Here is a 27,930-nt window from a genome sequence, read left to right on the forward strand (position 1 = left end):
GAGACATTTTAATTTTATTCTCCACTCCTCTTCTCTACCTTCTCCCCCTCCCCCGTCCGCCCCCAACCTCGCATTTGAAACGTATATTGTGAGAGAGATCCCCCTCCTTCCTGCGCACCCCCTCCCCCCGATAATTCCGTTGAAATAAAGGGCTAGAGGAAGGCAGAAGTGGGGGTGGGGCTGGAGGGGGGGGGGAAGCCCACGCTGGTGCCAACGCCACCAGAAACCCTTCTGGTGCCTTCTGAGATCACGGTGTATCTAGGAGGGGAGGAGGGAAGGTGCGCTATCTGCAGAGTCTCCACCTAATTGGATCATAATCATTTTAAACAAAATCCTACAAATGTCTTTTAAAAATAGCATCTTTGAATAAGCAGAAGGAAAAATAAGCTCCTTTCCCCCCTCTTTCCCTTTCTCTCTTTTTCTTTCTGGCAAAGACGCTCTCTCCCCGCCCTGGAGCTCAGCGCTGAAGAGCCACCTTATTATTAATCAGAATTCCCATCGTTATCCCTGGCAGGCGCATCCTTCAGTAGAGACCGCAGAAGCATCACAGAGCTGGGGCTGAGATGTGCGTGGGGGTTGTTTTTGTTACATCTTGGAAGAGAAGAGGACAGTACCAAGATCAGTGCCAAGCGCGCTGGGTGGGTTTAGGGGTGTTTTGTTAGGACTGAGGAAGGACAAGGAGTGTTGGGCCCACCAGAGGTCCACATCTCTTTAAAAGAAAGGGAAGAAGGAACTAAAGTGATTCGTTGTTTTTAAGGGGTGGGAAAAGAAGTTTATACCCCCCAGAAAAAAGCTGCGGGAAAGCAGGAGCAACAGGGTACTAGTCTGGACGCCAAGACAAATAATATCCTGTACAGAAGAGGAAGCAGGCTGCAGTGAGGTCCAGAGGCCAGAGCGTGGTGGTGGCAAAGGCCAGGTTTGTTGTGGGACAGTCAGCAAGAGGAAGGGAAGGTTCAGGAATAAGCAGAACAATGACTCATTTGCAAGCTGGTCTCTCTCCTGAGACCCTGGAGAAAGCTCGCTTGGAGCTCAACGAGAACCCAGACACACTGCACCAGGACATCCAGGAGGTGAGGGATATGGTCATCACCAGGCCGGACATTGGCTTTCTGCGCACAGATGATGCCTTCATCTTACGCTTCTTGCGGGCCAGGAAGTTTCATCACTTTGAGGCCTTCCGCCTCCTGGCCCAGTACTTTGAGTACCGGCAGCAGAACCTGGACATGTTCAAAAGCTTCAAGGCCACTGACCCTGGCATCAAGCAGGCACTGAAGGATGGCTTCCCTGGGGGCCTGGCCAATCTGGACCACTATGGCAGGAAGATTCTAGTCCTTTTTGCAGCCAACTGGGATCAGAGCAGGTAAATCCTAAATTCAAACTTGTCCTAGGGATTCTTTTACTCTCCCATTTTCCAGAATTTACCCTGAGTAGTGTCATGGTTTTAAAGCTTTGAAGTGTTTGTTTATTTGGCTGGGGGAAAAGAGAAACTGGAACTACAAAATGAGGTTCTGGTGGGAATCCTCAGGGGTGGTAGAAAGGCTTTTATTTCTACCTTTGAAACTCTTACTTCGTGAGCACCTAGTTTCTACTGCAGCTCTAAATGCTTCCTGAACCCTATTATTGTGCTGTGATCTAAATCATTCAACTTCTAAATAAAGCTGCTAAATTTTTCACCTCTTGAGTAAGTTTACTGTTCTGTGGAGAAATGAGGATGAGAATGGAGACAACTTTTCCTCCCTCCCCCAATGAAATTCTTAAAGTAGTTCATTATCATCATCACCATCAAAATCACCATCACCATCATCATCATCATCATCATCATCATCATCATCATCTGTCTCCTTAGTACTGAGGTTTTATTTTTAAACAATATCCTGGCATTCAACCAAGATCAAGTAGTTTTGTCGCTTGGGAACTTTTCTGCTTGGTGGTGTGTAGATGAAGGAATAATATGATGTGTGTCACTTCAATGAAAAGGAAGAGTTGTACCCTCTGCCGCTGAGCATGCCTACTGACACTGAAAATAAAGGCTGACTGGTATGCTCGTTCTACACCTGTCACTAATCTAAAGAATGTGTTTCCTGTCTGATGTGATTTTTCATCTTTTGTAAGGAAGTGGAAAATGTTCAGACATGTCGGTTGGTAGACTTTTGGAGTTCTATTGCTTTTTAATGGAAGAGAAATTATATTCTTATTTCATCTACATTATAACAGAAAAAGGCAGAGAAGAACTATTCCACTTCCTCAATCAAAATTATTTTCTCAGGGGTGCCTGGGTGGCTTAGTCGTTAAGCGTCTGCCTTCAGCTCATGTCATGATCCCAGGGTCCTGGGATCGAGCCCCGCATCTTGCTCCCTGCTCTGTGGGAAGCCGGATTCTCCCTCTCCCACTCCCCCTGCTTGTGTTCCCCCTCTCACTGTGTCTCTCTCTGTCAAATAAATAAATAATATCTTTAAAAAAATATTTTCTTAGACTGAAAGACATAAAAAATTATGAAAGGATCTTGGGTAAGGTAGTTTCAATTAAGTTCAAAGCTAAATATATTTCATGGAACTTGAAAATGTTACCAGAACTATGAATCATGAGGAGCTGGTTGTTATAACATTGGTGTATTTTTAGTTCTGTGAATGGTGACTTTTGATGCATCTGGTTAGTTGAAACATCTCTGGAACAATTGTAAAAGACTTTTACAGTTACTGAGAAAGCTTATTGATCTTATGGTTTTCTAGAGAGGCTTCTCAGACTGTTGGAATCTTAGAATGTAAGTGAATATTTTTAACAAGTTTTTACTCATTAGTTACCTGTTCCCTGTAATTCTAAGTTGAGAACTACTCTGATTTCTTTTAGGTAAATAAAAAGACAAATTACTACCTAAGGAATCATAAAGCTAAGAAACTTACAGAGTTAGCTACTGAGGGGGAATGGAGGTCTATTCCTTATTTTGGTTACTTGCAAAGATCTCACTCTACTTTTTATCAGGTGCCAAAGTTTAAAGGCCCATGAAATGCCATCTTTTGACCACAATTTCTCTTTAAGTTTTTTATTTTTTTTCCCATCTGAGATGTACATTGTAAGGTCATGCAAACCAATTATTGCATATATCAAAATTGAAAAAAAAACTATTCAAGAAGGAACCTAATCCATATGTCAGTTAGATTGGCATTTTGTTTATTGAGCTACAGTGAAATGGGTGCTGTGGAAATTTTATATTTAAATATATCTCAGGGTCTGTCAAAGATATCATTAGAGAGGCAGATTGCGTTCAGAGAGACATGCATGTATATCAGAACTTTTTTCACTTATTTTTATAAGTTAACTAATATTCACACTGATTTATAAGCCTAATTAAGATGAAAGTCACTTATAGTTCTCATCTACATGGGAAGCTGATTACTCCAGATTTACCAAAGAAACTGTTTTAGTTGTCTGTCTTATTCTTTCATATAAAGGATAGGTTACTAGTAATGAAAATCTATCTCCTTGGAAATCTACAATGGGAGATGATTTACTAATAGGCATATAAAATTATTTTTATTAAAACTACACAAAAATCCTAAACATTAAAATTTCATGTATGTGACGTTAAAAATGAGAAGCTATGTCCTGTAAAAATTATCTGGACCTACAGGCTAAAAATTATGAATTCTACTTCTACAGTTGGAAACAAACAGGTATAATCAAGAAGTTATACTATGTCAAGATCAGAAGGCATACAAGTTATTTAGAACTTGTCTAAAATTCCTCCTATATTCTTAGAAAAAAAAATCATTCTCTCCTTCTTACTCCCTCCCCCCATCTCAGATCTGCATATATCAGTAACAAGGACTAGTGGATAAGTAGCTCTATCCTCCTGACATATTCTGTAAACTTCTATCATTGGGATATGTGCATAAGAACTGCTCTGAAGCCTGTAGGATGGTTTCTGGCGGTTTCTTCCTCTAGTATCAGGATGTCACCAGCCCCTTTCCGACCTTGGGTCTGAATCCCTTTCCTTTCTACACTCTGCAGCCTCAATTCTTATCTGACTTGAATTTTAACAAAGTCTGTGCCACCTTCCCTCAATGTTTCCCATACTACCGTTCTGTTAGGTGGATCTGCCACATGCCAAATTCTCTCGGTCCCCACGCCTCTCCCGTTCTGTGAGTCGGATCCTGCTCTCATCCTGCCAGACCAAACAACCTGGGTCTCTTGAGAAGACTGCACATCTGATCATAATTCTGACCACCTTCCTTGAGTTGTTCAGTTAATTGCCTGGCTTTTAACAATCTTTTTTTTTTTTTTTTTAAGCAGCATTGTTTTAAGAAAGTAAAATAGCATTGTTTTAAAGAGACAATTGGTGGGAACGTCCAGGATTACACAGGGAAATTCCAGAAATGAGGTAGAAGAAAATGTTCCCTTTCTTTCAAAACAGCTTATTTCCAACTTCCCAAAAGGGAAAGCAAGATTCTTTTAATCGAATTTTGAAAAAATTTTGTAAAGACCTCTGAAATAACTAATTTGTATAACAAAAAAGACTAAGTCTTATGTTATTATATTTATAATAGCAGGTGATCTAGAGTTAATGCTAGTTGATATTTGTTGAGTTGTATACTTTCTCTTGTGTGAAATTTGTAGGACAGTTTTCTGTGCTCCTCAGGGGACTAGCAACAGTAAATGTGTGTGAGATGGTGACTATAAATAAAATAGTGTCTCTTTATACTGCAGTGTGGTGCAGGTCAGTTTCAGGTTATTGCAAAGAATTGGACCATTTCCAAAGCTTTTATAAGAGACATGGAATCTTCAGGAAGACTAAGGTAAAATAAAAATATTTACAGTGTACCTGCCTTCTAACATACCTAAAAAATAATTGAAATAGTAGAATGTTAAAATGACTTTCAATGTGGTCTGTGGTTTTCCTAAAAAGGATAGAACAGGGTCAGATGATTTATTACATTTGTTGAGCAGGCTATACCTTGGTAAAGATTCATATAATTTTATCTCATTTCTTTCAGATTGTCTAACATAATTTCTGAAAACAAGAATAAATTCCATAAAATTAAAAACAACTGAACTGTTACACCAAATCGCTAAGATGCAGTAGTCTTCCATGCATTATATGCTGTGTTTCCTTCCTGAATGGTAGTGTCCTGCTTAGGACTCAACAGATACCTTCAAATTGTCCACCTGATTGCAACAATAGAGTGTGAGGATAATGTAACATGAAGCTAGAAGAGATCATACTATCTTAGGAAAAGGAAGCTTGAAATTAAAGTAGAGACTGGTTTAGACTCTGGAGTATAGGAGCAGGTATCTGAGAAGTTGAAATTCACTGGAACATACTTCCTGTGAATATTCATGAGTGGATTGGGCCCCTGAAACATAATGATGACATGCATTCTGATAGTTGGCCAGTAGGTCATCAGTAGTATTTTACTTCATTAGAATTATAAAGTAGTTCTCTATACTTTTGTACATCAAACAAACATTTATCTGGAATCTGGTTAATAACCAGTAGAAAACAATTAAATACAGCTAAACCAAAATGATGCCTAATATAGTGGCAATTTCAAAGCACTGACCATCTTGCACTATGTTTGGCTTGTCATGATAAACATTGATGATCGCTTATAGTATTGAAGCTGTGGAAGGGAGAGAAGACCGGCCAGTCAAACATCAGGCTATGATTCTCTAGCTTATCCTGGAATTTGCCTAAAAAACATATTATTGTCAGTTTGTTTATTCTTATTGTGTGGCTTTTTCATGAAAAAGAAAATAATGATATTTGCAAGTTCTGATTGACTTGTGAATATGCTCCCATGTATTAAAATAATGTGGTCAGTCTCTAAATTAAAAGGTTATGTTGATAATAAATTAACATTTTAAAACAGCCATAGACTATACAAATTTGTTTTAATCCCAGCCACAAAGTTTCGTTCTTCTCTAGAAGTGCACTAAAATAAAATAAAACAAAATAAAGTAAAAATTACTAGGAATAGTCAAGGGCAATTAACTATATAATTAAGGAGAAACACTCATACTCAATAATCTTAAAACAAACAAACAAACAAACAAAATATGGGCTTAATTTTTTTTAAAGATTTTATTTATTTGACAGAGAGACACAGCGAGAGAGGGAACACAAGCAGGGGGAGGGGAAGAGGGAGAAGCAGGCTTCCCACCGAGCAGGGAGCCCGATTATAGGCTTAACTTTGAGGCCTGATTTTTGAAGACTTCTTGTCTCAGTTTATTAAAGTTTACTTATATTTATTCAAATATGTTTCAATTTTTTGTTTTACAGTGTTTTATATTGTGTCAAGGTCAGGAATCCCTACCCTTCAAATCCTGGAGGCATCTTGTGCTGTGTTATGGGTGGATTTTGAGATTCAGTCAAAACTGGAAATGGCAAGTGTCAATTCCACAGGACTTCTGTCCCGGCAGAGCTTCTGTATTGCTTCCTTATAAGGAGGCTCTTTTCATAAATATTCTGGAAACTACAGGTTATTCCAAACTATGCCCTTGGTTCATACCGTGGAAAATGGGAACGAAAATAAAATTGTCCTGAGAAATGTTAGTGGAATACTGGAATAAATCTCTGGAAAAAATAGGATGGTCTCTAGAAACTGGGGCAATTATACAGTAATTAGTGAAATAATCTTGAAATAACAACGAAGACCAAGAGTGCCAACCTTAAAGTAGGATGTTGATGGGGTCTGGCATGAACTGGGCTATTTTCATATTTTAGATATGCAACTTTAAACAAAGTTGAAGAGAAGCAAAGGGTTTGAAGTTACTGCACTGAAAGGATGCCTCAAAAGAAATGTTTAAAGATATTTTAAAACAGAAGCCAACAGATAGTAAATTAATGTTATCCTTAGCGAATGAATTACATTTCCTGCATTCTGAGAAAGGCTGAGCTCTTTTATATCACAGGGAGCAGGTGCATATACTTTACTAAGACAATAAACAGCACTCCTGATAGGGGGTGGGGGGAAGGATGTCCCTGTATGTCAGGTCCTTGTAACATCAAATAACAAACAGAGCCAAGAGTACTCAATTCAAATCATTTTTTTAAAAGATACGCCTGAGTCAAGCATTTGTTACATACATAGAAATTTAGTAGGTGCCAGGGGCAAATGAAGACATGTAACACATTCTTTGTACCGTCAAGGGGCATATGAGCTCTGGGAAGAAAAAACATGAGGTGCTAAATAACTACCAGAGAGGTTGTAAGTGCTTAATGTGGGTACTGTTTGCCTGTGCTCGAAGTTCAGGGCCAAGGGACAGCTGCGGGCTCCTCAGTGTTGTGCAGAGAGAACATCGCCTTCTCCGTTAACAGAATTTAACCTCTTATTGTTTCATTTTAATTCATTAATTAATTACTTCATTTATTCATTCGTTTAAAACGGCTTTTATAGCATGTGTGATGTGCCAGGTATTCTTCTAAACCCTTTACAACATTAATCTATTAAATCTTTATCACAATCCTACAAGGCAGGTCCTATTGATATCCACATTTTGCAGATGAGGAAGCTGAGGCTCTGGGCAGTTGAGTATCTCACCCATGACCATACAGCTAGTAAGTGAGTTGGTCAAACTTTTTGTGTGTGTATAGACAGTTACCGAAAGGAGTCTAGAGAAAAACAAATCTAGGGGAAAGAATTCCATCTAACGTTTAGAAAATCTTGACTGAACATCAGAATAGACCATTAGAAAGCTCAGTTGCTGGAGTAAATCTCCGAAGACAAAGACTGCACTTAGCAGACCTTTGCTGAGAGTATTCTACCCTTAAAAGAAAAGTTCCATTTCTGATGTTAGCATTTTTTTCCAGCACAGTTCTACTTTATTTTGTTTTGTTTTATTTTATTTATTCTGAGGGCAGTAGGTGCACCCTGTTTTACCTTTTTTTTTCTCCAAAGAAAGACATTATTCCTGTAGATGTTTCATTTTCAGTGATTCACTTGTTCTCACTCACCTACATTCCCACAGCAGTAAAACAAAAGCAAGGCTCAAACAGCTAATCTTCTGTGCTCAGTGATATAAGCCAGACAGATGATTATTTCAGAGTTCATATTTTCTCTAGGGTTTGTAGACCTCTCCTCTTCCCATCAGACTCTTAGGAATGTCTCTCGCCTTTCCTTCCTCAAAACCTGCTGTTGGGGCCAGGTTGGAGCTTGCCCTCTAATCTGGCACGGTGCCACGTTGGTATTGACTTCTGATCTGTCTTCTGACACACATGCCACGGAGACCTGAGAAAGCAGAACAGCTATTCATTAGACTGTGTTCTAGGTATGAGGTGGCATGGGGAGTGCAAAGAAGTCAAGTGTCAGAAAGACCCGGCTTCTCATCTAGGCTCCCCGCTTTACTCCCAGGATAATTCTGGGCAAACCATTCAAATTCTCTGAGATTGTGTCCTCATCTCCAAAATAATAGGAACAAAGCCAGCATAGAGACTTTGAGCTTGTTTTGAGATTAAGATAATGCATTTGAAATTGCCTTGGAAATCTTAAACGATTACACAGATAGAGGTATTATTATTATTACCACTCAGTAATATAAAACACCTAGATAGGTTCATCAGCTTTGGCGCTAATGATACCCCGAGGCATTAATAGAGGCAATTCTTCGCCTTTGCCTTTCCCCTCAGCACCTTTCTAATAAGAAGTGCTTCAGCCATGAGAAATGTGGCTTAATGAAAACTGAGAGGTGGGGGTAGCCTTAATGAAGAATTTAATAACAGCTGATTGATTTAGTGACAAAGGGAAATTGCTTGTTGTGCTGTTCAATGTGATGCCCAGATGCCAGTTTTTCCTTGTCAAGCTGAAAGAAAAGGTTGGGGAATAGGAAGGAAATGACCTGTTTGTGATTTAGGTTGCTCTTTGCAAGGATTGTAAGTTGTAGAGGATGCCACACTGTAAGCCCCAGGACGGCACAGGTCAGTCAGCACCCCCGATCCTTGCATGGCCAGAGGCAGGAGAACAAGTTTCCCTGCTCTTGACTGTAGGAGATACAGGTGTTCGTCTTCTCCATATGGTTTTTACATATTATCACAGCTCTGCTGTCTTTCAAGAGCAATGGTCTATATAGTCTGGCATCCCAGTTGTAAAATCCCTTACTGGTGTTATTATTTCTTCTTACTACCTGCTATGCGTCATCCTCTCCAAGCTGATTTCAGATGCAGGCTTTACTTAATGCTGTTTTGAGAAGCACAATCAAGAGTCGGGAGCTGCATTAATGTGCTAGTTTGTTATTTATGGCTTTCTTCCAACATATAACGGAAGACTAACAATGGTGGAGTTCCTACAGTTGGGAGATAAACCTCAAACACAAGCATACTTATTGTAGTGGCCTCAGGTTTGTAGATTATAACAGTGAAAAATAATTTCAAAGAGAAGAATGAAAGTAGGATTCCGGAAGATATAAAATTAATAAAATCCTCCATTTCTTTGGAAGATATTTGACAGACTTTGGCAAGATCTCATGTAATAATGTGTTGCTTATGAAGAGCCTGCTGAGCTGCTAATGGTAGTAATGTGACATGTTTGACAACAGAGGACTGGAGTGTCAAGAGTAGTTTTGACCTGCCCTTTGAATGCAGTTAGCTAAGATGTTTTAATGTTTCTTTTCTTCAATTTGGACATCAAAATGATTTATATAAGGATCATTTGATTCTCTTTTTGAAGAAAGATAATAAATTTAAAAACTTGGTGAAATTTGCTCTTGAAAACTTGGCAAACCTGCTTTTCTTCATCGCTGATCATGGGATTTGCCTTATTATATTTCCTTGGGAATAATGATATGTCTGTAAATTTTTCTCTTGATTTGGCCTCAGTTTTGGAAAACCATACTTAAAATGTGTTATTTAAAACAAATTGCCTATTGATGTCTGCCTTTACTGGTGCTATGGTTTATTCTCACTGGATATAATACATCAGCCTTCCAAAGCTGATTTCAGATTCAAGTTTTAGTTAATGCCATTTTGGTATTATTAATGCTATTTGGTGTTCCTATAGGTAACATAAGAATAATCATAATGGGGAGAAATTCTAAATTGGGCTTTTCTAATTAAGAATTAGAAAAATTATTATTTTGAATTTCAGGAATTAAAATGAGTATTTTTTTAAACAGGTCTCCAAATTTAAACCAGAAATATGACAAAAAGCCTATAAACCTACACAGACTGGAAAGATGGAGGAGGAAGGCTGTAACACTGTGTTAGGCTATTATATTCATAGAGGAGATAGGCCAGCCATGGAGTGACAAATAAGGTATTCAACCATACATATTTTACAGATTTAAAGACAAATAGGTAATAGAACTCTACACAAAATTTTATTATCTTATGTATTCAGGAAGTATTTTGGGATGCCACGTCTTTATGCCTGTAAGATAGGCTACATACCTTCCAAAGGTTTAAAAATAATCTCTTGATTCTTGCCTTTTATAAGAGTAATAAGCTATCTAAAGATCATCATTCATTTTTAAGTATAATATACAAATAACCTTTAGTTCTGATTATATCCTGCTTAGTACACTATGTCTATGGTTACCATTACAATAAAAAGCATCCTCTGTATCTATTCCAACCAACATTTACTGAGCATTTGCTGTATACCTAACACTGTGGAATTGCTTTCCCCTGAATTGTGTCTTTAACTTGCCTCCCCTGCCCCCCATGGCCAGTGAGATCGAGTAAGCTAATCATAGGTACTTCCATTTTTTTCATATAACGGAACTGAGCCTCAGAATTATAGATCAATGACATGTCCAGGACCACACTGCTAATGAAGGACAGGGAAGAGATTCCATCTTGAAGTCTTCTGACACCGTGCCGTAGGCTTGAGTAATGCTGGGATCCCAAAGGGATTCTATTCCAAACTACTGAATTTTACAGATGAGGAAATGAGACCCAGAGCAAGTGAAAAATCACCTGAAGTTCCTTTCTGGACTACTATGCTTTCTCCATTCGCCTCCAAATGTTTCTAGAAGTGAAAAATAGAACTACTCCCTCATATGTACTCACTGCCTCATACTATCTTCATCGAAGGGATTTCTATCCCTAATCCACCAGACCTTCCCATCCCACCTGTTTCCTGAAGTCAACATTTCTTTCTCTAGCTTTTCCTAGATGTCTCCACCTGAATATCTGAGGGGGAAAAACTTGAAATGTTAACATTTTCATAAATTTGGTGATTCTTCTTGAAATGCTGGGATTCCCTTCTTGAATAACTATTTCATTTTCTTCTCAGCTCTGACTACATTACCTCCTTCACTTACTTGAACTTGGGGTCTGTGTGTTTTTGACTTTGGAATTTCCCCCCTTGAGCTTTCTCTTCAGTTTAGGATCTACTTTTTCAGATGTTTATTTGATATTATCTTTCTGGGTGTACTACATACTTCTCACCAACACTACAATGGGCTTTATTCCAAACTCTACATTTCCAGATCCTCCAACAGTATTCTCTTCTTGCATTATTGATTTTGATGAAAGATTTTACCATTTACTTGGGCTCTGAAGCTAGAAAATCTTTGTGTCATCTTTTACTCTTCCTTCAATCTTAGTCTCTGTGTCTAATTATTACATTTTAACAAATTCACCTCTAAAATACTTCTCAAATTTGGCCTTTTTTACTTTGCTCTTCATTCTGTTGCCTTCGCTGAGGCAGTATCTTACTCTGTAATTAGTGCCTTGGCGCTCTAGTCTACTCCCATTCTACAGGAACGTAAAGAGCATTCATTGCGTTCCTACAATGTGCCAGGCACTGTGCTAAGGTGCAAGGCTGAAGAAGATAAAGACTCAATCCTGTATCCTTCTTTCTTTCATTGCGTCTTTATGATATTAACTCCATATGAGTGATTAAAATCTGCTGACATTTTTAACCATAGCTGTTTACCCTAGTGTTCTTGTTTATTGGTGAAACTCCTTCAAATCTCATTCTCAAGTTTTCCAAATGTGAAGGTGTGAAATGTCAGTATTACTGAGGGCATTCTTGAACTACTTCAAAAAAATACCATGCCTGGTTTTCAGGATAGTTGAGATGAGATTTTAGAAAATCATAGGAAGGCCTGGAGGTAAAGGAAATGGTTGTAAAATATGAAAACAAAATATTTTCAAAAGCATTTTAGTTTGTTTTGGGAGAATACATGTTAAATTCTAATATGTCCCTGGAGTGCAGCAAATAAATTTCCTCTTGGAAAAAGATTTCTAAACAAAATTATCTTCAGACTCCTGAGGTATTTTAAAAGGAATTTTCAGTATGCTAAACACTTTCTACAGCTTTGCCGAAAGTGATTGTTAGATTTAATGCGGTCCATTTCTGTTGCTGATAGGTACACACTGGTGGATATTTTGCGTGCCATCTTACTTTCTTTAGAAGCCATGATTGAAGATCCTGAGCTTCAAGTGAATGGATTTGTTTTGATCATAGACTGGAGTAACTTCACCTTCAAGCAAGCCTCCAAACTTACACCAAGCATGCTGCGATTGGCTATTGAAGGCCTTCAGGTAAAAATTGACAAATTACCCAGTTTCTCAGTCTTTCGTGTTTGACTTCTCTTATCTAATGTGTTAGAATGACAAAATGTCTTACTTAAAGAATAATAAAAACATTTTTTTAAAATAGTTTTTTAGCACTAACACTAAAACACTAACTGGACAAAGGATTATAGAAGAAAAGTTGAAAGATACGGACCTTTTAATAGATGGAGTTTGTAGTACTAGGTACAAACCTCACTATGTCTAAGCATAAATGTGGGTGATGACCTGAGATTTTTATCATGATAATCAGAACAAAGAGCACGTTTTGGATTTTATTAGCTATTTAGGCTTTTTTGTTTTGTTTCTCTTTTTTTTCTGTGTATATTAATTATTAGCTAAATATTTGTTTTACTATTCCATTTAACCTCCTGAATTAGGGATATGATCATTAATATCTTCATGTTGCCCAAAAAGCTGTTAGGAAAGCAATCAATCAATATGCATTTTGATATCTAAGATTTGGAATCACTGTTTTGAATTACTTCTCTAGACTTAATTCAGGTTTTTGTTGTTGTTTTGGTGGAAGGGCCATCACATGGAATTTACATAGGAATGGTGCTTCTTCCAGTGAATGACTCTTAACCTGGTTGGGAACTATAAAGTGGAAAATCAATTATTAATTAGTGACATGTCATAAACCTACTTTTTAAGTTTTAGGATGTCCTCCCACTTTCTGTGGTTTGCTTTACAGTACCTTGTATATAATACTTATGGAATAAATCTTAAATTCTTTAACAAATTTGCAAATTAACTCTTGAGTGGTATTAGTTACTATTCTCTGTATATTCAACATGCATCTTAGAAGTTTGCAAGTCAACAGTTAATTTTTGTAACTTTTACCACTGAAAATATCACTTGTTTTAAAATGACTAATTATATCTTTGTCATTCATTAGGCCAGAATGCTAGACTTTATTTTTTCATGTTGAATAACCAAAATTATCCAGATCTCTGTTCCATAGTAATTTCTGACTGTGTCTGTAGGCACTTAAATTGATGGCTGATGACTCACTAAATAAAAATGGTCCATTTCTCCAGGCAGCAGGACATCTTAATCAAATTGAATTTACAGTTTGGATTTTGCCTCTGAAGTGAATAAGGCACACTGATCCTTTTTCTCTGCATAGCTTTTTCCTGATGCAGGTTTCCTGACTTGCTCTGGGTGAGTCAGCGGGAGTCAGCCGTGCTCCTGTCTTATCTTAAACAACATCTTTTGTAAAACTCCATAGAGACAGTTAATATGGGTTGAGAGAGGACACAGGATAAGCATGTTCGGAAATGCATTTTTCATGTGGAATCAGTCCTAATTCTGCACTATTGCCAGCAGTGTGTAAAGTGTCCTTCACTTTATAAAGAAAATTGGTTACCACAACCATGTTACTTAGCACAGAATGGTAATTTAGCCTTTCATAATTATTTTTTTCTTTTTTTTTAAATTTAACTTGTCATCTTTTTGCAAGATGGATAGGCGAGGCCTTCAGCTACAGGAAGAACTGGAGAACTCATATTATTTGTAGAAATTGAAAAAAAAAACACCTCAAGAATAGACTCAGTATCTTGCTATTTGCCAACTTACATACTTTATGGAGTCATGCAATAGTAGCGCTGTAAGTCAGTCCAGGAGGGAGAACTGACAACCGGGACATGTTTGGGAGCTTCCCCATTAGCCATGCCACAATCCGAATTTCTTTAAGTGCTAAGTTTCAGCAAGATAGGAACTACAGTCAATTTAAATCTCTGTGTTTATGTTGGAGAGAGAGGGATCCCCTCCTCAGGTGGGGACCTGTGCTGGCTGCCTTGTTTCTTTCTATTCCCCATGAAGGTTTCAGTCCCCTTTCCTTTCTCCCAGGACCCAGACTGAGGAAGCAGGGTTGATTTCCCCTGGTTGCCAACTGGGAAGCCACTTAAAAGAAAGGAAGTCTTTATGGGGAATAAATTTGACATGTCAGTAACCTTCATTTTATTTTTAAAAAAGATTTTGTTTATTTATTTGAAAGAGAAAGAGAGAGAGACAGAGCATGAGCTGGGGGGGTGGGTGGGGGAGGAGGAGAAAGAAGGAGAGGGAGAAGCAGACTCCCCACTGAGCAGGGACCCCCCCCCCGACACAGGACTCGATCCCAGGACCCTGAGACCATGACCTGAGCTGAAGGCAGATGTTTAACCAACTGAGCCACCCAGGGGCCCCTGTTATTAACCTTTAAACTCAGTTTTTCTCCAGTTTGGATTGATTTTTAAATGCTCTGTATCTATGTATCTATGTCTATATCTAGATAAAAAAATAGTAATTCCAAATAAGAATAGAAGATGTGCTAAAAACGTTCCATTCATTGAGACAAGCATGATTTCCTAGTTTGTCTTCTACTGAAGTAACATTTTGACTTTTCTAATTATTCCTCTGTTTTACTTTGCATAAGCTCTGTGAGAAACATTGTTGCCTTGATCCATGTTTCAGGCAAAGCATCAATAAACTTTTTTTGAGAACATAAGACCAAGAAAATGTTTGAAGTAAGATATGTACACAATTTTAGGTTGGGTTGCTAAACACAACTACTACCATCACCAAGACTACCAATACTACCACAATAGCAAACACCTTCCAATGAACCCAGTCAGGGAAATTAAGAGATGAAGATATCTTTAATAACTCAGTGATAATTTATATCATTCTGTAATCTTGCTATAATATGTTACTTTTATTCAGGCAAACATAAAAAAATACTCTAAGGAGTTGAAGTAAAAATAAGAAAGGTCATCAATGGGTCTAGTGCCAGGAAGAAAACTTACTTTAATGATATGTATTATTAATGGGATGATGCAACTGTGCTTTGAAGAGGCCCCATCTCTTTTCTTCTTTAGGTATAACCTATCTAAATGCACACACCAACCCCCTTTTTCTCAAGCAAGAGTATTTTGAGTGACCTGGCTAGAGATAGCACCTGAAACCTGGGAGAAAGACACATAGACCATTGCTTTTAAGACCTACTTATGATCAAAATGCAAGGTCAATAGAGAGATAATGTGGAAGAGTGGAAATAGAATAGGCTTTAGAGGCTGATAGGCCTGGGTTTGGATGATAAGCCTGCTACATACTAAATACTCGGGCAAATTACTTACCTTGTTTGAATCTCAGTCTATTCATTTATACCAATTTTATAGTATTAAATTAGAAATGATACATCTTGTACCTAACAGGTGATGGCCATGCTCAAAATAATTGATGTGGATAAGCTTATTTGGCAGGTGACATATTTTTCTGCATGTGTGCTGGTTTTCTTACAATTCAGTGACTACTTAGACTATTTAGACTTAAAGCCGGTCAACTTTGGGATCTGAATAACATGATCTTTTGCTTTTAGTGCTTAGGTTATCAGTACACAGATTGCATTTTTTTTTTTTATCACTTCACTGTGTGGTTAAGGAGCATCTAGATATTTTCATGTTAGGTGCCAAATAAAATATTTTTTCATGGTGGAAACCAAATGAAAAATGAGATTGTTTCACCTAGTAAAAATTAATCTTTGTTTTCTGGGGGAGAAACTCCAGGCACAGTTGGAAAGGTGGCGACTGTGGGGACATCCTTGGTCTGGAAGGATGAGCAAGAGTTTGCTGAGTGGACAAGGACGGGAGGAACATTTTGGACAGGAGAACTTTGGGGAGGTGCTTTGAACAAACATACAGCTGTAAAGCGTTGAAGTTACATGATAAATCTGTTTTGAGGTGGCCAGACCGAGACGTGAATTGAGGCAAATGACCAGAGATGAGCCAAGAAAGGCTGGCTAAGAACTGTTTCAATAGGATGGAGGATGGCATTCTATGTGATTTGGCCTGTGTTCTCCATACATGGGGAGGTTTGGGACAAGTAAGTGACCTGATCACTCCTTTGCTTTGGAAAGATCTCTTCAGTAGAAGAAAGGACTTGGATAGAAGGATGGAGAAGTTAGATTTAGAGAGCCCCCATACTACCATGGAGTAACTATATTGATCTCATTTTATAGGACAGGGAATGAAACTTCAGGATGTTTAGGAGAGTTAACCAAATTTTCTCAAATGACATAAAGGCTTGAGTCCAGGTTGTCTGACTCCAAAGACCAGTGTCTCTCTTGAATCTTGTTTCTATTGTTTCCAGGGCTGCGTTTAAGAAAAAGCGGGTAGGCTCAGATTATAGTAACTTCGCTCCCCATGCCAAATCCTCACGCTATACTACAAGTGAAATTTGTTTTTGGGATAGGGAATACAATTTTAACTAAAGAAGTCGCAATGGCTGACCTATGGCAGAATGATTTTCTTCTTCCCAGTGAAAATCCTCCTTGAGTAATTGCAAGTCTCTCAGTTCCCTGTGATAAAGGCCAAGTGAAAGACACTTTTCTGTAGCCAGAGAGAACTTTTATCAACACAACCACAGATTGATAAGCCACTCATGATATTGGTCCAAGGCAATTCTGTATGCTTTCTCCATGCAGAATCTGTAAACACATTTTTAAACAAAAGGCCTCAAACATTTTTACCAACATAATGTAGTTCCTTGATAGATAGAAGGCAACAACAGATATTTTTGTGGAAATAAATTATTCAGACTTCATTGGAAAGAAACAAGAAAGAAAATTATCTTGCTACTAATAAGAAGTTAATTGATTGGGGTAGTCATAGTAACAGGAAGCATTTTAGAAAATCAATACAAGATTAAGTGGATGTGACTTGTAGCCCTGGGAAGCCAATTAAAACATGAAATGTTTGAAAATACCTGGAACAGCTAAGACTGTTTGAATTTACAGTGAAACGATGTTCTTTTTAAATTTCTTGTCCTTGTTCTATTTTTATTTTTTTCTCATAAAATATGACCATTCTTAAAACTCTTTAGTAATGAAAAATTCAAACTCTTTTATGAATCCAGAATCTCTCATTTGTCATTTTTTTTAACTTAATACTAACGCTACCTGTGCTGTTCATTGTTCTTCGGATATATTTATCTGTTTTTCCCTCTTAGCTCTGTCCTGCTGTGTCTCAGTGCTTTTCTTTTACAATTTCACAAGAATCCCCAAACTCCATCTGCTGAAAAGTACATAATGTAGTCAAGGCGCGGCTTGCTGTCAGGGGGATTGGCTGTAACAAGGAACTGAATAGCTCTTTGAGTTGCTACATAAAACTCAGATGTCAGGGCCATCACAAAATGCCTAAATCAGTGCCAGATATTTTAAGAGCCCTTAATAAATAGGACTTGTGAAAGAATAAAGAATATGTAATCAATCCACAGTACTTAATGCCAGCCCTTTCTTCGGTCTAAAGGGTCTAGTGTTAGGAGCGGCCACCGATCTGTTAGCTCTGGGAGCTCTGGTCATTCATGTGGAAGGCAGACAGCACTGCTTCTACAAATTCTGGCTCTGACTGTTTGGAAGCCCAGTCCTACCAGGGGGAGCTTGCCAAAAGCAGAAGACATGCTAATGACTTGGAACATCACTGTCCAAGACTAGCGGGTGAAGAGCCCCATTAACTTCAGTCCAGCATTAGTTTGTGCAGTCCTCTAAATCCTATCCACAATTTCTGGCAGCTTCCAAATTGTGTGTGTGTGTGTGTGTGTGTGTGTGTGTGTGTGTGTGTGTGTGTGTGATGGTTAAGAGAGAATATCAAAAAAGAACTCAGTGAGACATTGGGTAAACTAGAAATTTGTAATAAAACAAAAGGACTCTGTGCTTTGCAACAGTGTTCTTTGCAATGGTTGTTAACCTGCCAATAGTGTTCAGGCTTAAAATGCTTTGGACAGTAGCAGAAACTTCTTGTATTCAAGCTACCTTGTAAACTTAAGGCAGCATTATGGTGCATTGATGGGAGAGGGCTGAAACCATGCCTATCTTTTTAAAAAACGAACACAGATTCATGAACTGTATTCATTCAGACAGCCTGAAGGTGGGAGCGTTTATTTCCACATTTTGTATGCACAGGCAGAACCATATTGAGAAACAGTGACAAGGGTAGTGTGTAAAAAAAGTGACATTTTTTTCATCACATGCATAGCTGTCTGAGCTAAGTGTGCTTCCTTTCAGTTGTTACTTAACCTAAAACAAATGAGTGAAACCCTTAAAGTTGCTTTATTTCATGGTGTGAGAATGTGGTGGTTTGGCTGAGAGGTTTCGTTCCCAGAAGTAGGACGTTGGAGTCTTTTTAAAAGCTGACAATAGGCATGTAAAAGCTATATATAATATTCAGTTCAGCAAGCGGGCTAAGGATTATATAACCTTTGATAGTGGGCTAGGATAATTCTGTGTATGTATATATGTACATATATACATATAAATGTATATATATTACTATTTTTTCTGGCATTACAATTGCTATTTTATGTTTTGATTAGCAGCTAAATCTGTTTAAAATGTCTAGTTGTAAGAAGTACGTGTCACCCTTGACAAAAAATGAAGAGATGGGTGCTCTAGAGTTACTTAACACATACTTGCTGACTTAAAGTATTAGTAATTGTCAATACAATTTAATACCTCTACATTTTCAATTTAATACCTCTACACTACTGAAGGAGAATGTATTTGCCTCAAATAACCAAATAATTGCAGTGACAAAAGGGAAAGAAGCAAATAGCAATCATTTGGTCTGAGTCAGTGAGATAACGATAAATGGATAGAAAATAATTATCCATAATGAAAAACTGAACGAACCACATGAGCTGCTCTGCGTTTCATTTTATTGGCTATGTTTAGATATGTCCTTAACGAGAGAACAAAAAAGATGAGTAAGTGCAAGTTCTCTTTTATTCTTTTTAGTAGCAATGCAAATGCATCTTGATATGTCCTTCTCCCCCAGTGGAAATTTATTTTTTCACTCTCCTCAGTTCTAAAGTGCAAAATGTGAACAGCCACTTATCCTTTCAAAAAAATTAGTTCTGATGCAATGGAATACTATTCAACCTTATAAAAGAAGGAAATTCTGCCTTTTGCAATAGTATGCATGAACCTGGAAACATGCTAAGTGAAATAAACCAGGCACAGAAAGACAAATGACTGCATGATCTTACATGTGGAATCTAAAAAAATTCAAATTCATAGTAACAGGAGTAGAATGGTGGTTATCAGGGGCTGGGAGGTGAGGGAAATGGGAGGTGCTGGTCAAAGGGTACAAACTTTCAGTTATAGATGAATAAGTCTGAGACCTAAAGTATAGTTTGGTGACTATAGTTAGTAACAATGTACTGTATTCTTGAGATTTGCAAAGAAAGTAGGTCTCAAGGGTTTTTACCACACACGCCCCAACACACTCACCCCTCCCCCCCCACACAGTCATTATGTGAGGTGGCAGATGTATTAATTAGCTTGACTGTGGCAATGATTTTACAATGTGTGTATATAACAAAACATGTTGTGTATCTTAAATATATATAATTTTTACCTGTCGATCATATCTTAATAATGTTGGGAAAAGATTAGGACCCTAATATCATCAGATTTTCGTACAGATGTTGATAAAATTGACATGCTTATTTTTCAAATGTTTAGTCATTTTGCCTTCATAAATATAACCTCAGGTACATCTAAATCAAACATTTTTGAAATCTCAAATTAAGGTGTCATTTTTGTTTTCATAAATTTTAAAATTCTGCTACCATTTTTCCAGAATCATGGAGGTGAGTGATTCTTTTGTCTCATCCATGGGTAACACTCTTGTTATATTTTCTTAAGATTGACCTGGAAGGAAGATACTCTATTCTTCATTATAACTGTACTGAAGATCTGTTTTTTTATTTTATTTTATTATGTTATGTTAATCACCATACATTACATCATTAGTTTTTGATGTAGTGTTTTTAATGGGCTTAGTTTTCTGCACATCTGCAACTGGAGAAACTACAACAAACTCATAGTAGGAGTGCCTCCTAGACTACTGTTTGATGCACAATTAATAACAGTGTGTGTATGTGTTTTAAAGATTTTATTTATTTATTTGAGAGAGAGAGAAAGAGGGAGATGGGGTAGGGGCAGAGAGGGGGGACAAGCAGGCTCCCCACTGACCAGGACCCTGAGATCACCGTCTGAGTTGAAGGTAGATGCTTAACTGACTGAGCCACCCAGATGCCCCAACAGTGTGTTTTTATAGCTTAAAGTCAACTACATTTTTGCAAGATCCCAATTAGTTCGAATTTTAAGATGTGGGTGAGTGTGAGGTAGTTACATAACGTAGTAATAGCTGCTATAACAAACAAACCAAAATGTGTATATTGACTCAATAATCTTTCCACGAAGTCCAATAAAGTGTTTCTCCTAGTGAGTCAATGACTATGTTCCTTCCACCTTGTTGTCCTTCCATTTTCTAGGTATAGTTTTCAGGTCACTTTGCTCAATTCCATTCCATTTTCCTATAAGGTAAAAAGTATGGAGGGTTACACATTTTTCTATGGGCCAGACCTGAAAACAGTACACATTGCTTTCTTTGAAATTTTATTGGCTAGAAAACTCAGTCAAGTAAATACCCGTAACTACAAAGGAAGTGAAGAAGTGTAGTCTAGCTGTGATCCTAGGAAGAAGAGGAATGGTGGACATCTTGTATTCTCTTTCACAAAACTGATTCCCTAAAATAACTTTTTTTTATGTTTGCTTATGTTCTGTGAAAGGAAGAGGTGATAATTAGATAGTGTTTCAAGAAAGTAAAATTGCTACATTCAAGCACACTGGATAAGTGCATCTTTCCTACAATCCATTCTCTGTACTGACTGCGGTCTCTGTATCTGACTAGTTTTGCCTAGATAAGGGGGTTGGTAATTTCTTTATACCTGGTCACTATAACTATATCTCTACAAAGGTAACACGGCTGTGATTCAATCAGTTCAACTTTCCTAAGATGAGTATTTCCAAACATCCTGAATTTAAAGGGAGAAAAAGCTAAATAATTTCTCCATAGTCTTAAGACGGTGTCCAAGACAACTATAGTGATATTGTTGCTTTAGCTTAAAGTGAGAAATCCCCTGAATTTGGGACTTCATTTTCATAAAATGAGAATATGACTTTTTTAAAAATTGAGAATGAGAATACATTTTTTAATGAGGTGACTTAACTTGAGAAACTCCTAGGAAAGATTATTAGCTACTAAAACACTGAAAGGATTCCTTCTATATACAGTCTTGTAAAGATTTAGAGAATGGAATCTCTGTCAAACCAGGATGTAGAGTCCACCAGCATCCAATATTTACCAAGTGCTTTAAAAACCAGTTGGAGTTTTACTTATTGTTTAGTCACACAGGGAATACATGCAGAAGTCAGTATAATTTTAGTCAGTACAGAAATTAATAAAGTAAAAGTTACATCATTAGTACCTAGTTGTTCAATCATATTGTGTACTGTAAGGAAGCCACTTTCCTCTTGAAGGTATTCTAGGAGCTCTTTATTTCATGTTATGATTTTTACCTATCTCAAACTGCCATCTCAGAAAATTTTAAAATTTTACTTGTGTTATGTTAACTGTTTCTTGGAGTTCATTTCTTCAAGTCTTTGCATTTTTTCTAGTTTTTGTTGTTGTTTGTTTGGTTGTTTGTTTTACCTGAAAGAGTACAGGGGGGTAAAATGTCAGAGTATTTGAATTCTTTTAAATGTGTTTATTCCATTTCCATTTTGGTTGATAGTTTTGCTAGACATAGAAATACAAATTCAAAATAATTTTCCCTCAGTGCTTTGAAATCATTACTTCATAGCTATGAAACAGCCATTATTTTTGATAAGAAGCCTGATTTCAGATAAGTCCCTGTTGCTTTGTAGGTATTTATATTTTGTAAAAGATTTTAGTATCTTTCTTCATCTTTGGCATCTGCAAGCACACACTTAGAAGCAGATCTTTTATGTGTCTACCAGACCATAATGACATATTTTTATTATTCTTTCAGTTGGAAAAACAAACATTTTTATTATTCTTTCTTCTGAATTTTTCTCTGATCCCTTTTTTCATATTCCTATACTGTGGACTTTGTATCTGTGGTCTTAATCCTTTGTATATCATAATGTCTTATGATCACATGTATTTATTTCTTAAATTTTTTAAATTTTATTTTGAGGTCATTGTAGATTCATGTGCAGTTTTGAGAAGTAGTACAGAGAAATCTCATGTTTCCCTTGTGGTAATGTCTTATAAAAATACTGTACAAGCTCACAACTGGATGTTAACGATGACGTAGTAGAGAATGAAAGTCCTGACTGCTCACTCACTCTTCTCTGACCACCAGTGTGGGGGGTGGGGTGCCTCATAACAGTCTGGAAAAGGTACCATTCTAGACTTCCCTCTCACCCTTTGTTGGTGTGGGTGGTGATGAGGTCACATTTTTTCCTTCCCTTCCCTTCCCTTTTCTTTTCTTTTTTCTTTTTTCTTTTCTTCCCCCCACCCCCGGCTGTGGTGTATGGCAGGAGTGGCATAATTATAGCCTAAAAATTTTGTATGTTGTGAGTGTGCACCTTTCCTGGTCCTTTGCCCAGTGAGAGAAAACTTTTGTTAGGGTTTTTTTGGCTGTGCCCACTGGAATTTCCAGTTGTCAGTTTCCTGAGCTCTAAGTCTGAGATATATGAGGCAAAGTCAAACCCAGGGTATTTACCCAGGTCATTGTTTGGATCCTAAGGTTTCTAGCTGGTGTGCTTTCACCTTTCATAGTTTTCTCATGTTTTCTTTATGTGTAATGCCCAGTTTTTTAAGTTATACTTAATGGGAAGAATAAGGAAAAGTATGATTATCCCATCTTTGAGGTAGAAGTCAACACTACATGTATTTTTCATATTTTAAAATTTTATCAAATATCTGACTTACTAATATTGTTTTGCCTCTTTCACACTGCTTTTGTAAATTTACTATTGTTTGTACTGTTTACTGTCATTTAAATTTGTAGAGGGAGGTGAGGCCAGTGAGCTTATTCAATCTGCTGTATTGACTTGTAAATTCCTTAATGCCTTAAAGCCAATCATTATCTAGTTTTTGATCACAGAATGATAGAAATGAAGTTCATGAGGTACCATTTTTTTACTTTAACATATGAGTCTCGAGAGAAATTATTATTCTTTCATGTGGCGATAGTTTTGTTATTATTATGTTTTTTAATCTAAATTCCCAGGGATATATTTTTTTCTGGGGTGAAATACAGAATAAATTTATTTCCAAAATCCAAATTCTAAGGGATATACTCACAATTTTTTTTGTTGGAAATAACTATAGGCCCACATAACCTAAGACTCCGAAGCTCAGAAAACCAGATTTATTTGCAACTGGGTAATGATTCAGGCAGATAGACAACTTTATCAACTGGCTTCAAAAGAAGATCTCAAAGAGATGCCTCTGGTCATCCCATTATCTCTGCTAATATGGCTAAGGAAAGCACATTCTACTCCATTTAGGACAATAATGGATTGCTACAGAGCTAGTAAACAAACTACATTTGGTGGTAACTGTAGCCTGTTGTCTCAACCCAGGTAGATGGTCAGTGTCATAGTGGGTTACTGCTAGGTGCTAAACTGAGAGATGTAATTAAGCTAGTGAAAGAAGAGTCAAAGTACTCTGCTGCAAATCGAAAGAGGCTGTTTTCTAGTTTTGTAAATATTTAGATCTGGAAAGGACCTTAACCCAAAGAAAAGCTAAGGTGACTGCTGTGCTGCATAGAAACCATCAGAGGAGGCTTAGCCTGAATTGAGCAGCACCACGGAGAGCTCCTAGAAATTCCATTGTTAGGGTCTGCAATTTTCTGCTTTCTAGTTTTGATCTTCTCTAGTCATTGCTGCCTTTAAAGTGAGCCCATCTACTTTTAGAATTCGTCACAATCCCTGATGAAGTAGGGTTTTTTTTTTTTCATTATCCTGAGTTTCATAGTTTATGTGTTTGAGTTAAGACTGCGTTTTTTATGGGGATCATATCACTGGTTTTGAGTGGACTAAAGGCCTATTGTAGAACTGCAGCTCTTAAAACTTTTACCTGTGGTGAAGTAGGATAAGATATTTTTGGGAGAGCATACTTTGGATGGTGTAATATCTCAGGCATTTGAGAGATTCAGAGGAAGTGCTAATCAAAAGAACTATGGGAAAAAGAGAGCTGATACATTAGAGAAAGTCACTAAAAGGACTTCGTGACCAATTGGGATCGTAGGATTCAGAAATAATACTGGCCAGGTGATGGCATTTAAACATCAGAAGTGTGTTGAGAGCAATTATTATAATGAGTAGCAAGGCTAGAGTGGCAGTCATAGGGTCTGGCCTTTGGGGGCTATGGTGTTCCTATGGGAAAGATAGATTTGAAGACAATAGGTGTTGCTTAAAATATTCAGCCAAAACAAATGAAAAGGAATGAAGACAGCTATCCCAATGTAAGGTTAGAACACCATGCCTAGTTTCCTGATCTGACCCAGTTCTCAGACTCAGAATCCAGGACCAGAAGTGGAGTACAGATCCCCATAAAGAAGGACCCCACAATACCAAGTTGTTTCTACCACAGATGATCTTTCAAGTCTTAGGAGTAATGTTTGCAAAGAGTTTATAATAATATGAGCAATGACTATGTATAATGTTAAGTAAAATATATATGATATGAACGAATGTAAAGTATTATCACATTTATGTTAATGTGTTTGGAATGTAAACAATTATTACATGAGGGTGATTGGACTATAATAAATTTTTCTTTTTTCTTCTTTCTGCATTTTACACATTTTACCATTGGGGATATAGTATTTTAATTATAGAATATTTATTTCAAATAGCCATGATATACAGTAGAAAATAAAGCAAATTATTTAACAAATAAATATACAATATACATGTATAAAATATACAATATGCCATATTAAAAGATTCTATTTTAAAATAATATTAACATAGGTTGATGAGTAAATTAATAGAATCAGGCAGCTGCAGCTGCTCATCTTAAGAAAATTGTGCAGTGCTAACATACAGAGCTATGATGGGTCACGTTTGGGGACCACAAAAAAATCTGCAGCAGGATTTCAAGGAAGCAGAGTCAGTGGAAATGTAAATATGCTTTGTAGTAAAAGATCAGATTGCTTAAAAAAACGTGTTTTATGAAGTGACTAGGCTGGTATATAATCTGAAACATTATACTAATATACCTGGCATGTATTAACTAGTTTTTGGTAGGAAGAAGGAAGGAAATTGAATTTCAACAGCTATCAATCAGCCTTATTTTAAAAAATATTTTTATGCAAATCTGAATAAGATAGCCAGAGATGAACTGAAAGACAAAAAAGTGGACAGAAATTACACCTTATAAAGACAATCATGCTTTTTAAAGAATACATGCTATTTCTGACTCTCAGTTATACCCTTATATTATTAAAATCAATTAAATAAATGGCAAAATAAATTTTACAGACAGAAATTGTTTAATAGTTCAGAGGATGAGATTATGCTGTATGACTAAAAATGTTAGAAAGGTTTTATGGAAGAGCTGAAAATTGAACTAGATAGTCAAGGATGACACAATATGGGTATGTAGGGAGATAAAAGGAAGGAAACAGCAGAGCTAAGGTTTAGAGGTGAAAATGCTTGGATCGCATTTAGAATATGTAATAAGTCTAGGCAGTCTGATGTAAAGGGTTGGTACAAGGTAGGTGAGAAAGATAAGCTGAAGGAATCTGGTAGGTGGGGGCCAAAATAGAAGGGACTTTGAATTTAAACTGTATTTTACAAAGAATGGAGAATCAATGGGTATTTTGAGAAAAACAAATCATGAAAAATGGCCAATACAAAAATTAATATGACGTCATTCATTTGTTCATGATTTCACTATACAAATATCTATTGTGTGGGATAAATTTTAAAGAAATAATCTGGAAAAGTGGGAATTTAGGAGAATTTTGTAACAGTCCAGCACAGAGATGCTGGAATTCCATAGTAGCACAGACCAAGAAATAATGGAAAAGAAGGGGAGGGTACTTTTTGTCTATGTCTTTTCCTACCCACCTTTCCTTCCTGTCCTCATTGAAATCTTCTTTCTCGCCTTGGTTATCTCAAAAGACAAATGAGTGGCCCTGAGTCCAGCTTGCGCCTATCCAGTCCCTCCTTGACATGATGATTACAACTTTCTTCCTAAAGCATGATCTTATACAGTCTGATGTATTATTTGTATACTTTTAAATATTTAAGGGTTACAGGTACATGACTGGATTTTTTTTTTCCTATAGACTGTTTAGGTTAATAACTAAGTGCAGGTGAATGGAAAACTGAGTCTTAAAATATCAGAAAGCTTCCTAATGTGATCTTTCTCATCTAATAAGGATGCTATTTCTTGGGCGTTTTATATGATCCTTTATTGGGCTGTTGGCCATTCTATACAGATCTAAATCAGTTTTAATAGGTGCACAATTCAGGAGCAAATACTATGTCAGATGCTGTAATGAAAAGCTTAGTGTAGACATGTCTAGAATCTTTTTTTTTTAAAGATTTTATTTATTTATTTGAGAGAGAATGAGAGATAGCACGAGAGGGAAGAGGGTCAGAGGGAGAAGCAGACTCTCTGCCGAGCAGGGACCCCGATGTGGGACTGAGCCACCCAGGTGCCCCGACATGTCTAGAATCTTAGAATCTTAGCATTTGAAAGAAACTTAAAAACTACCCAGACCATCTTACATAAGAATTAACTTCTGTGGTAGTCTTAAGAGAAGATTATGCAACTTTTGTTTATACACACTTAGAGCCTGCTAGTGCAGCTTCTTACAGGCAGACCTTGCCGTCTTTAAGAGTTTGGCACAAAACTTTTTCTTAAATTCAGCTAAAACCTGTCTCTAAATCTTGCACTTTATACCACCTCTTATGCCAACTCTTGAACACAGGGTAACTGCCACTCCACCTAATACACTGTCTTTTACATAAAAAATATTTCAAAAACATAGAATGTATGTTCCTTTGAACGTTAGAAACGATCTGATATTTTTCATTTTATAATTTCCTTCTCCAAATATGTATCGCTTTTTCTTCCATCCCTTTCTGTCATGACATAGTCTCTGAATAGTGTATCATTCTGGTTGACTTCTAAACGCAAAAAATGTTGTCAGTTTATCCCCAAGTAAAAGTATAATTATTCCACATGTATTTTGATCAGTTTGGCAAATATTTCCCACTATTAAAAATATATTTTATATTTTAATATATTATTTATATATATTATATCATATTCTATCACATCATTTTAATATATATTACTTATTTTACTTCGTATATTACTAAATAGCCAGTGATTTGTAAAAGTGCAAAAAGAACAGGGCAATTATATCTTACTTAGGGAAAGGATTAAGAAAAGAGATATCCATAGACGGTCCTAGAAGGATTTTGAAAGGAATAAAATGCATTGTTAAAAATATTATAGGGGCACCTGCGTGGCTGGGTCGGTTAAGTGTCCGCCTTCAGTTCAGATCATGATCCCAGGGTCCTGGGATAGGGTCCTGGGATC

At 37.0% G+C, this 27,930-nt stretch overlaps 1 protein-coding gene across 3 annotated transcripts in view; it reads left to right on the top strand.

The window, feature by feature from the left end:
* Window positions 1-944: 944 nt before the first annotated feature.
* Window positions 945-27,930, top strand: part of CLVS2 (clavesin 2) — a 502,444-nt gene continuing 475,458 nt past the window's right edge. For all 3 annotated transcript variants that reach the window (XR_012378554.1, XM_025860820.2, XM_073893864.1), the window contains exons 1-2: window positions 945-1,360; window positions 12,307-12,481. Coding sequence is in view for 2 of the 3 variants with exons in the window: in XM_025860820.2 (XP_025716605.1) it covers window positions 972-1,360; window positions 12,307-12,481 (564 nt within the window). In the remaining variant the exon portion in view is untranslated. The remainder of the gene's footprint in view (window positions 1,361-12,306; window positions 12,482-27,930) is intronic.

Source organism: Callorhinus ursinus, unplaced genomic scaffold, assembly GCF_003265705.2.
Source record: "Callorhinus ursinus isolate GAN/ISIS: 27379988/994484 unplaced genomic scaffold, GSC_fseal_2.0 scaffold6, whole genome shotgun sequence".
NCBI lineage: Eukaryota > Metazoa > Chordata > Mammalia > Carnivora > Otariidae > Callorhinus > Callorhinus ursinus.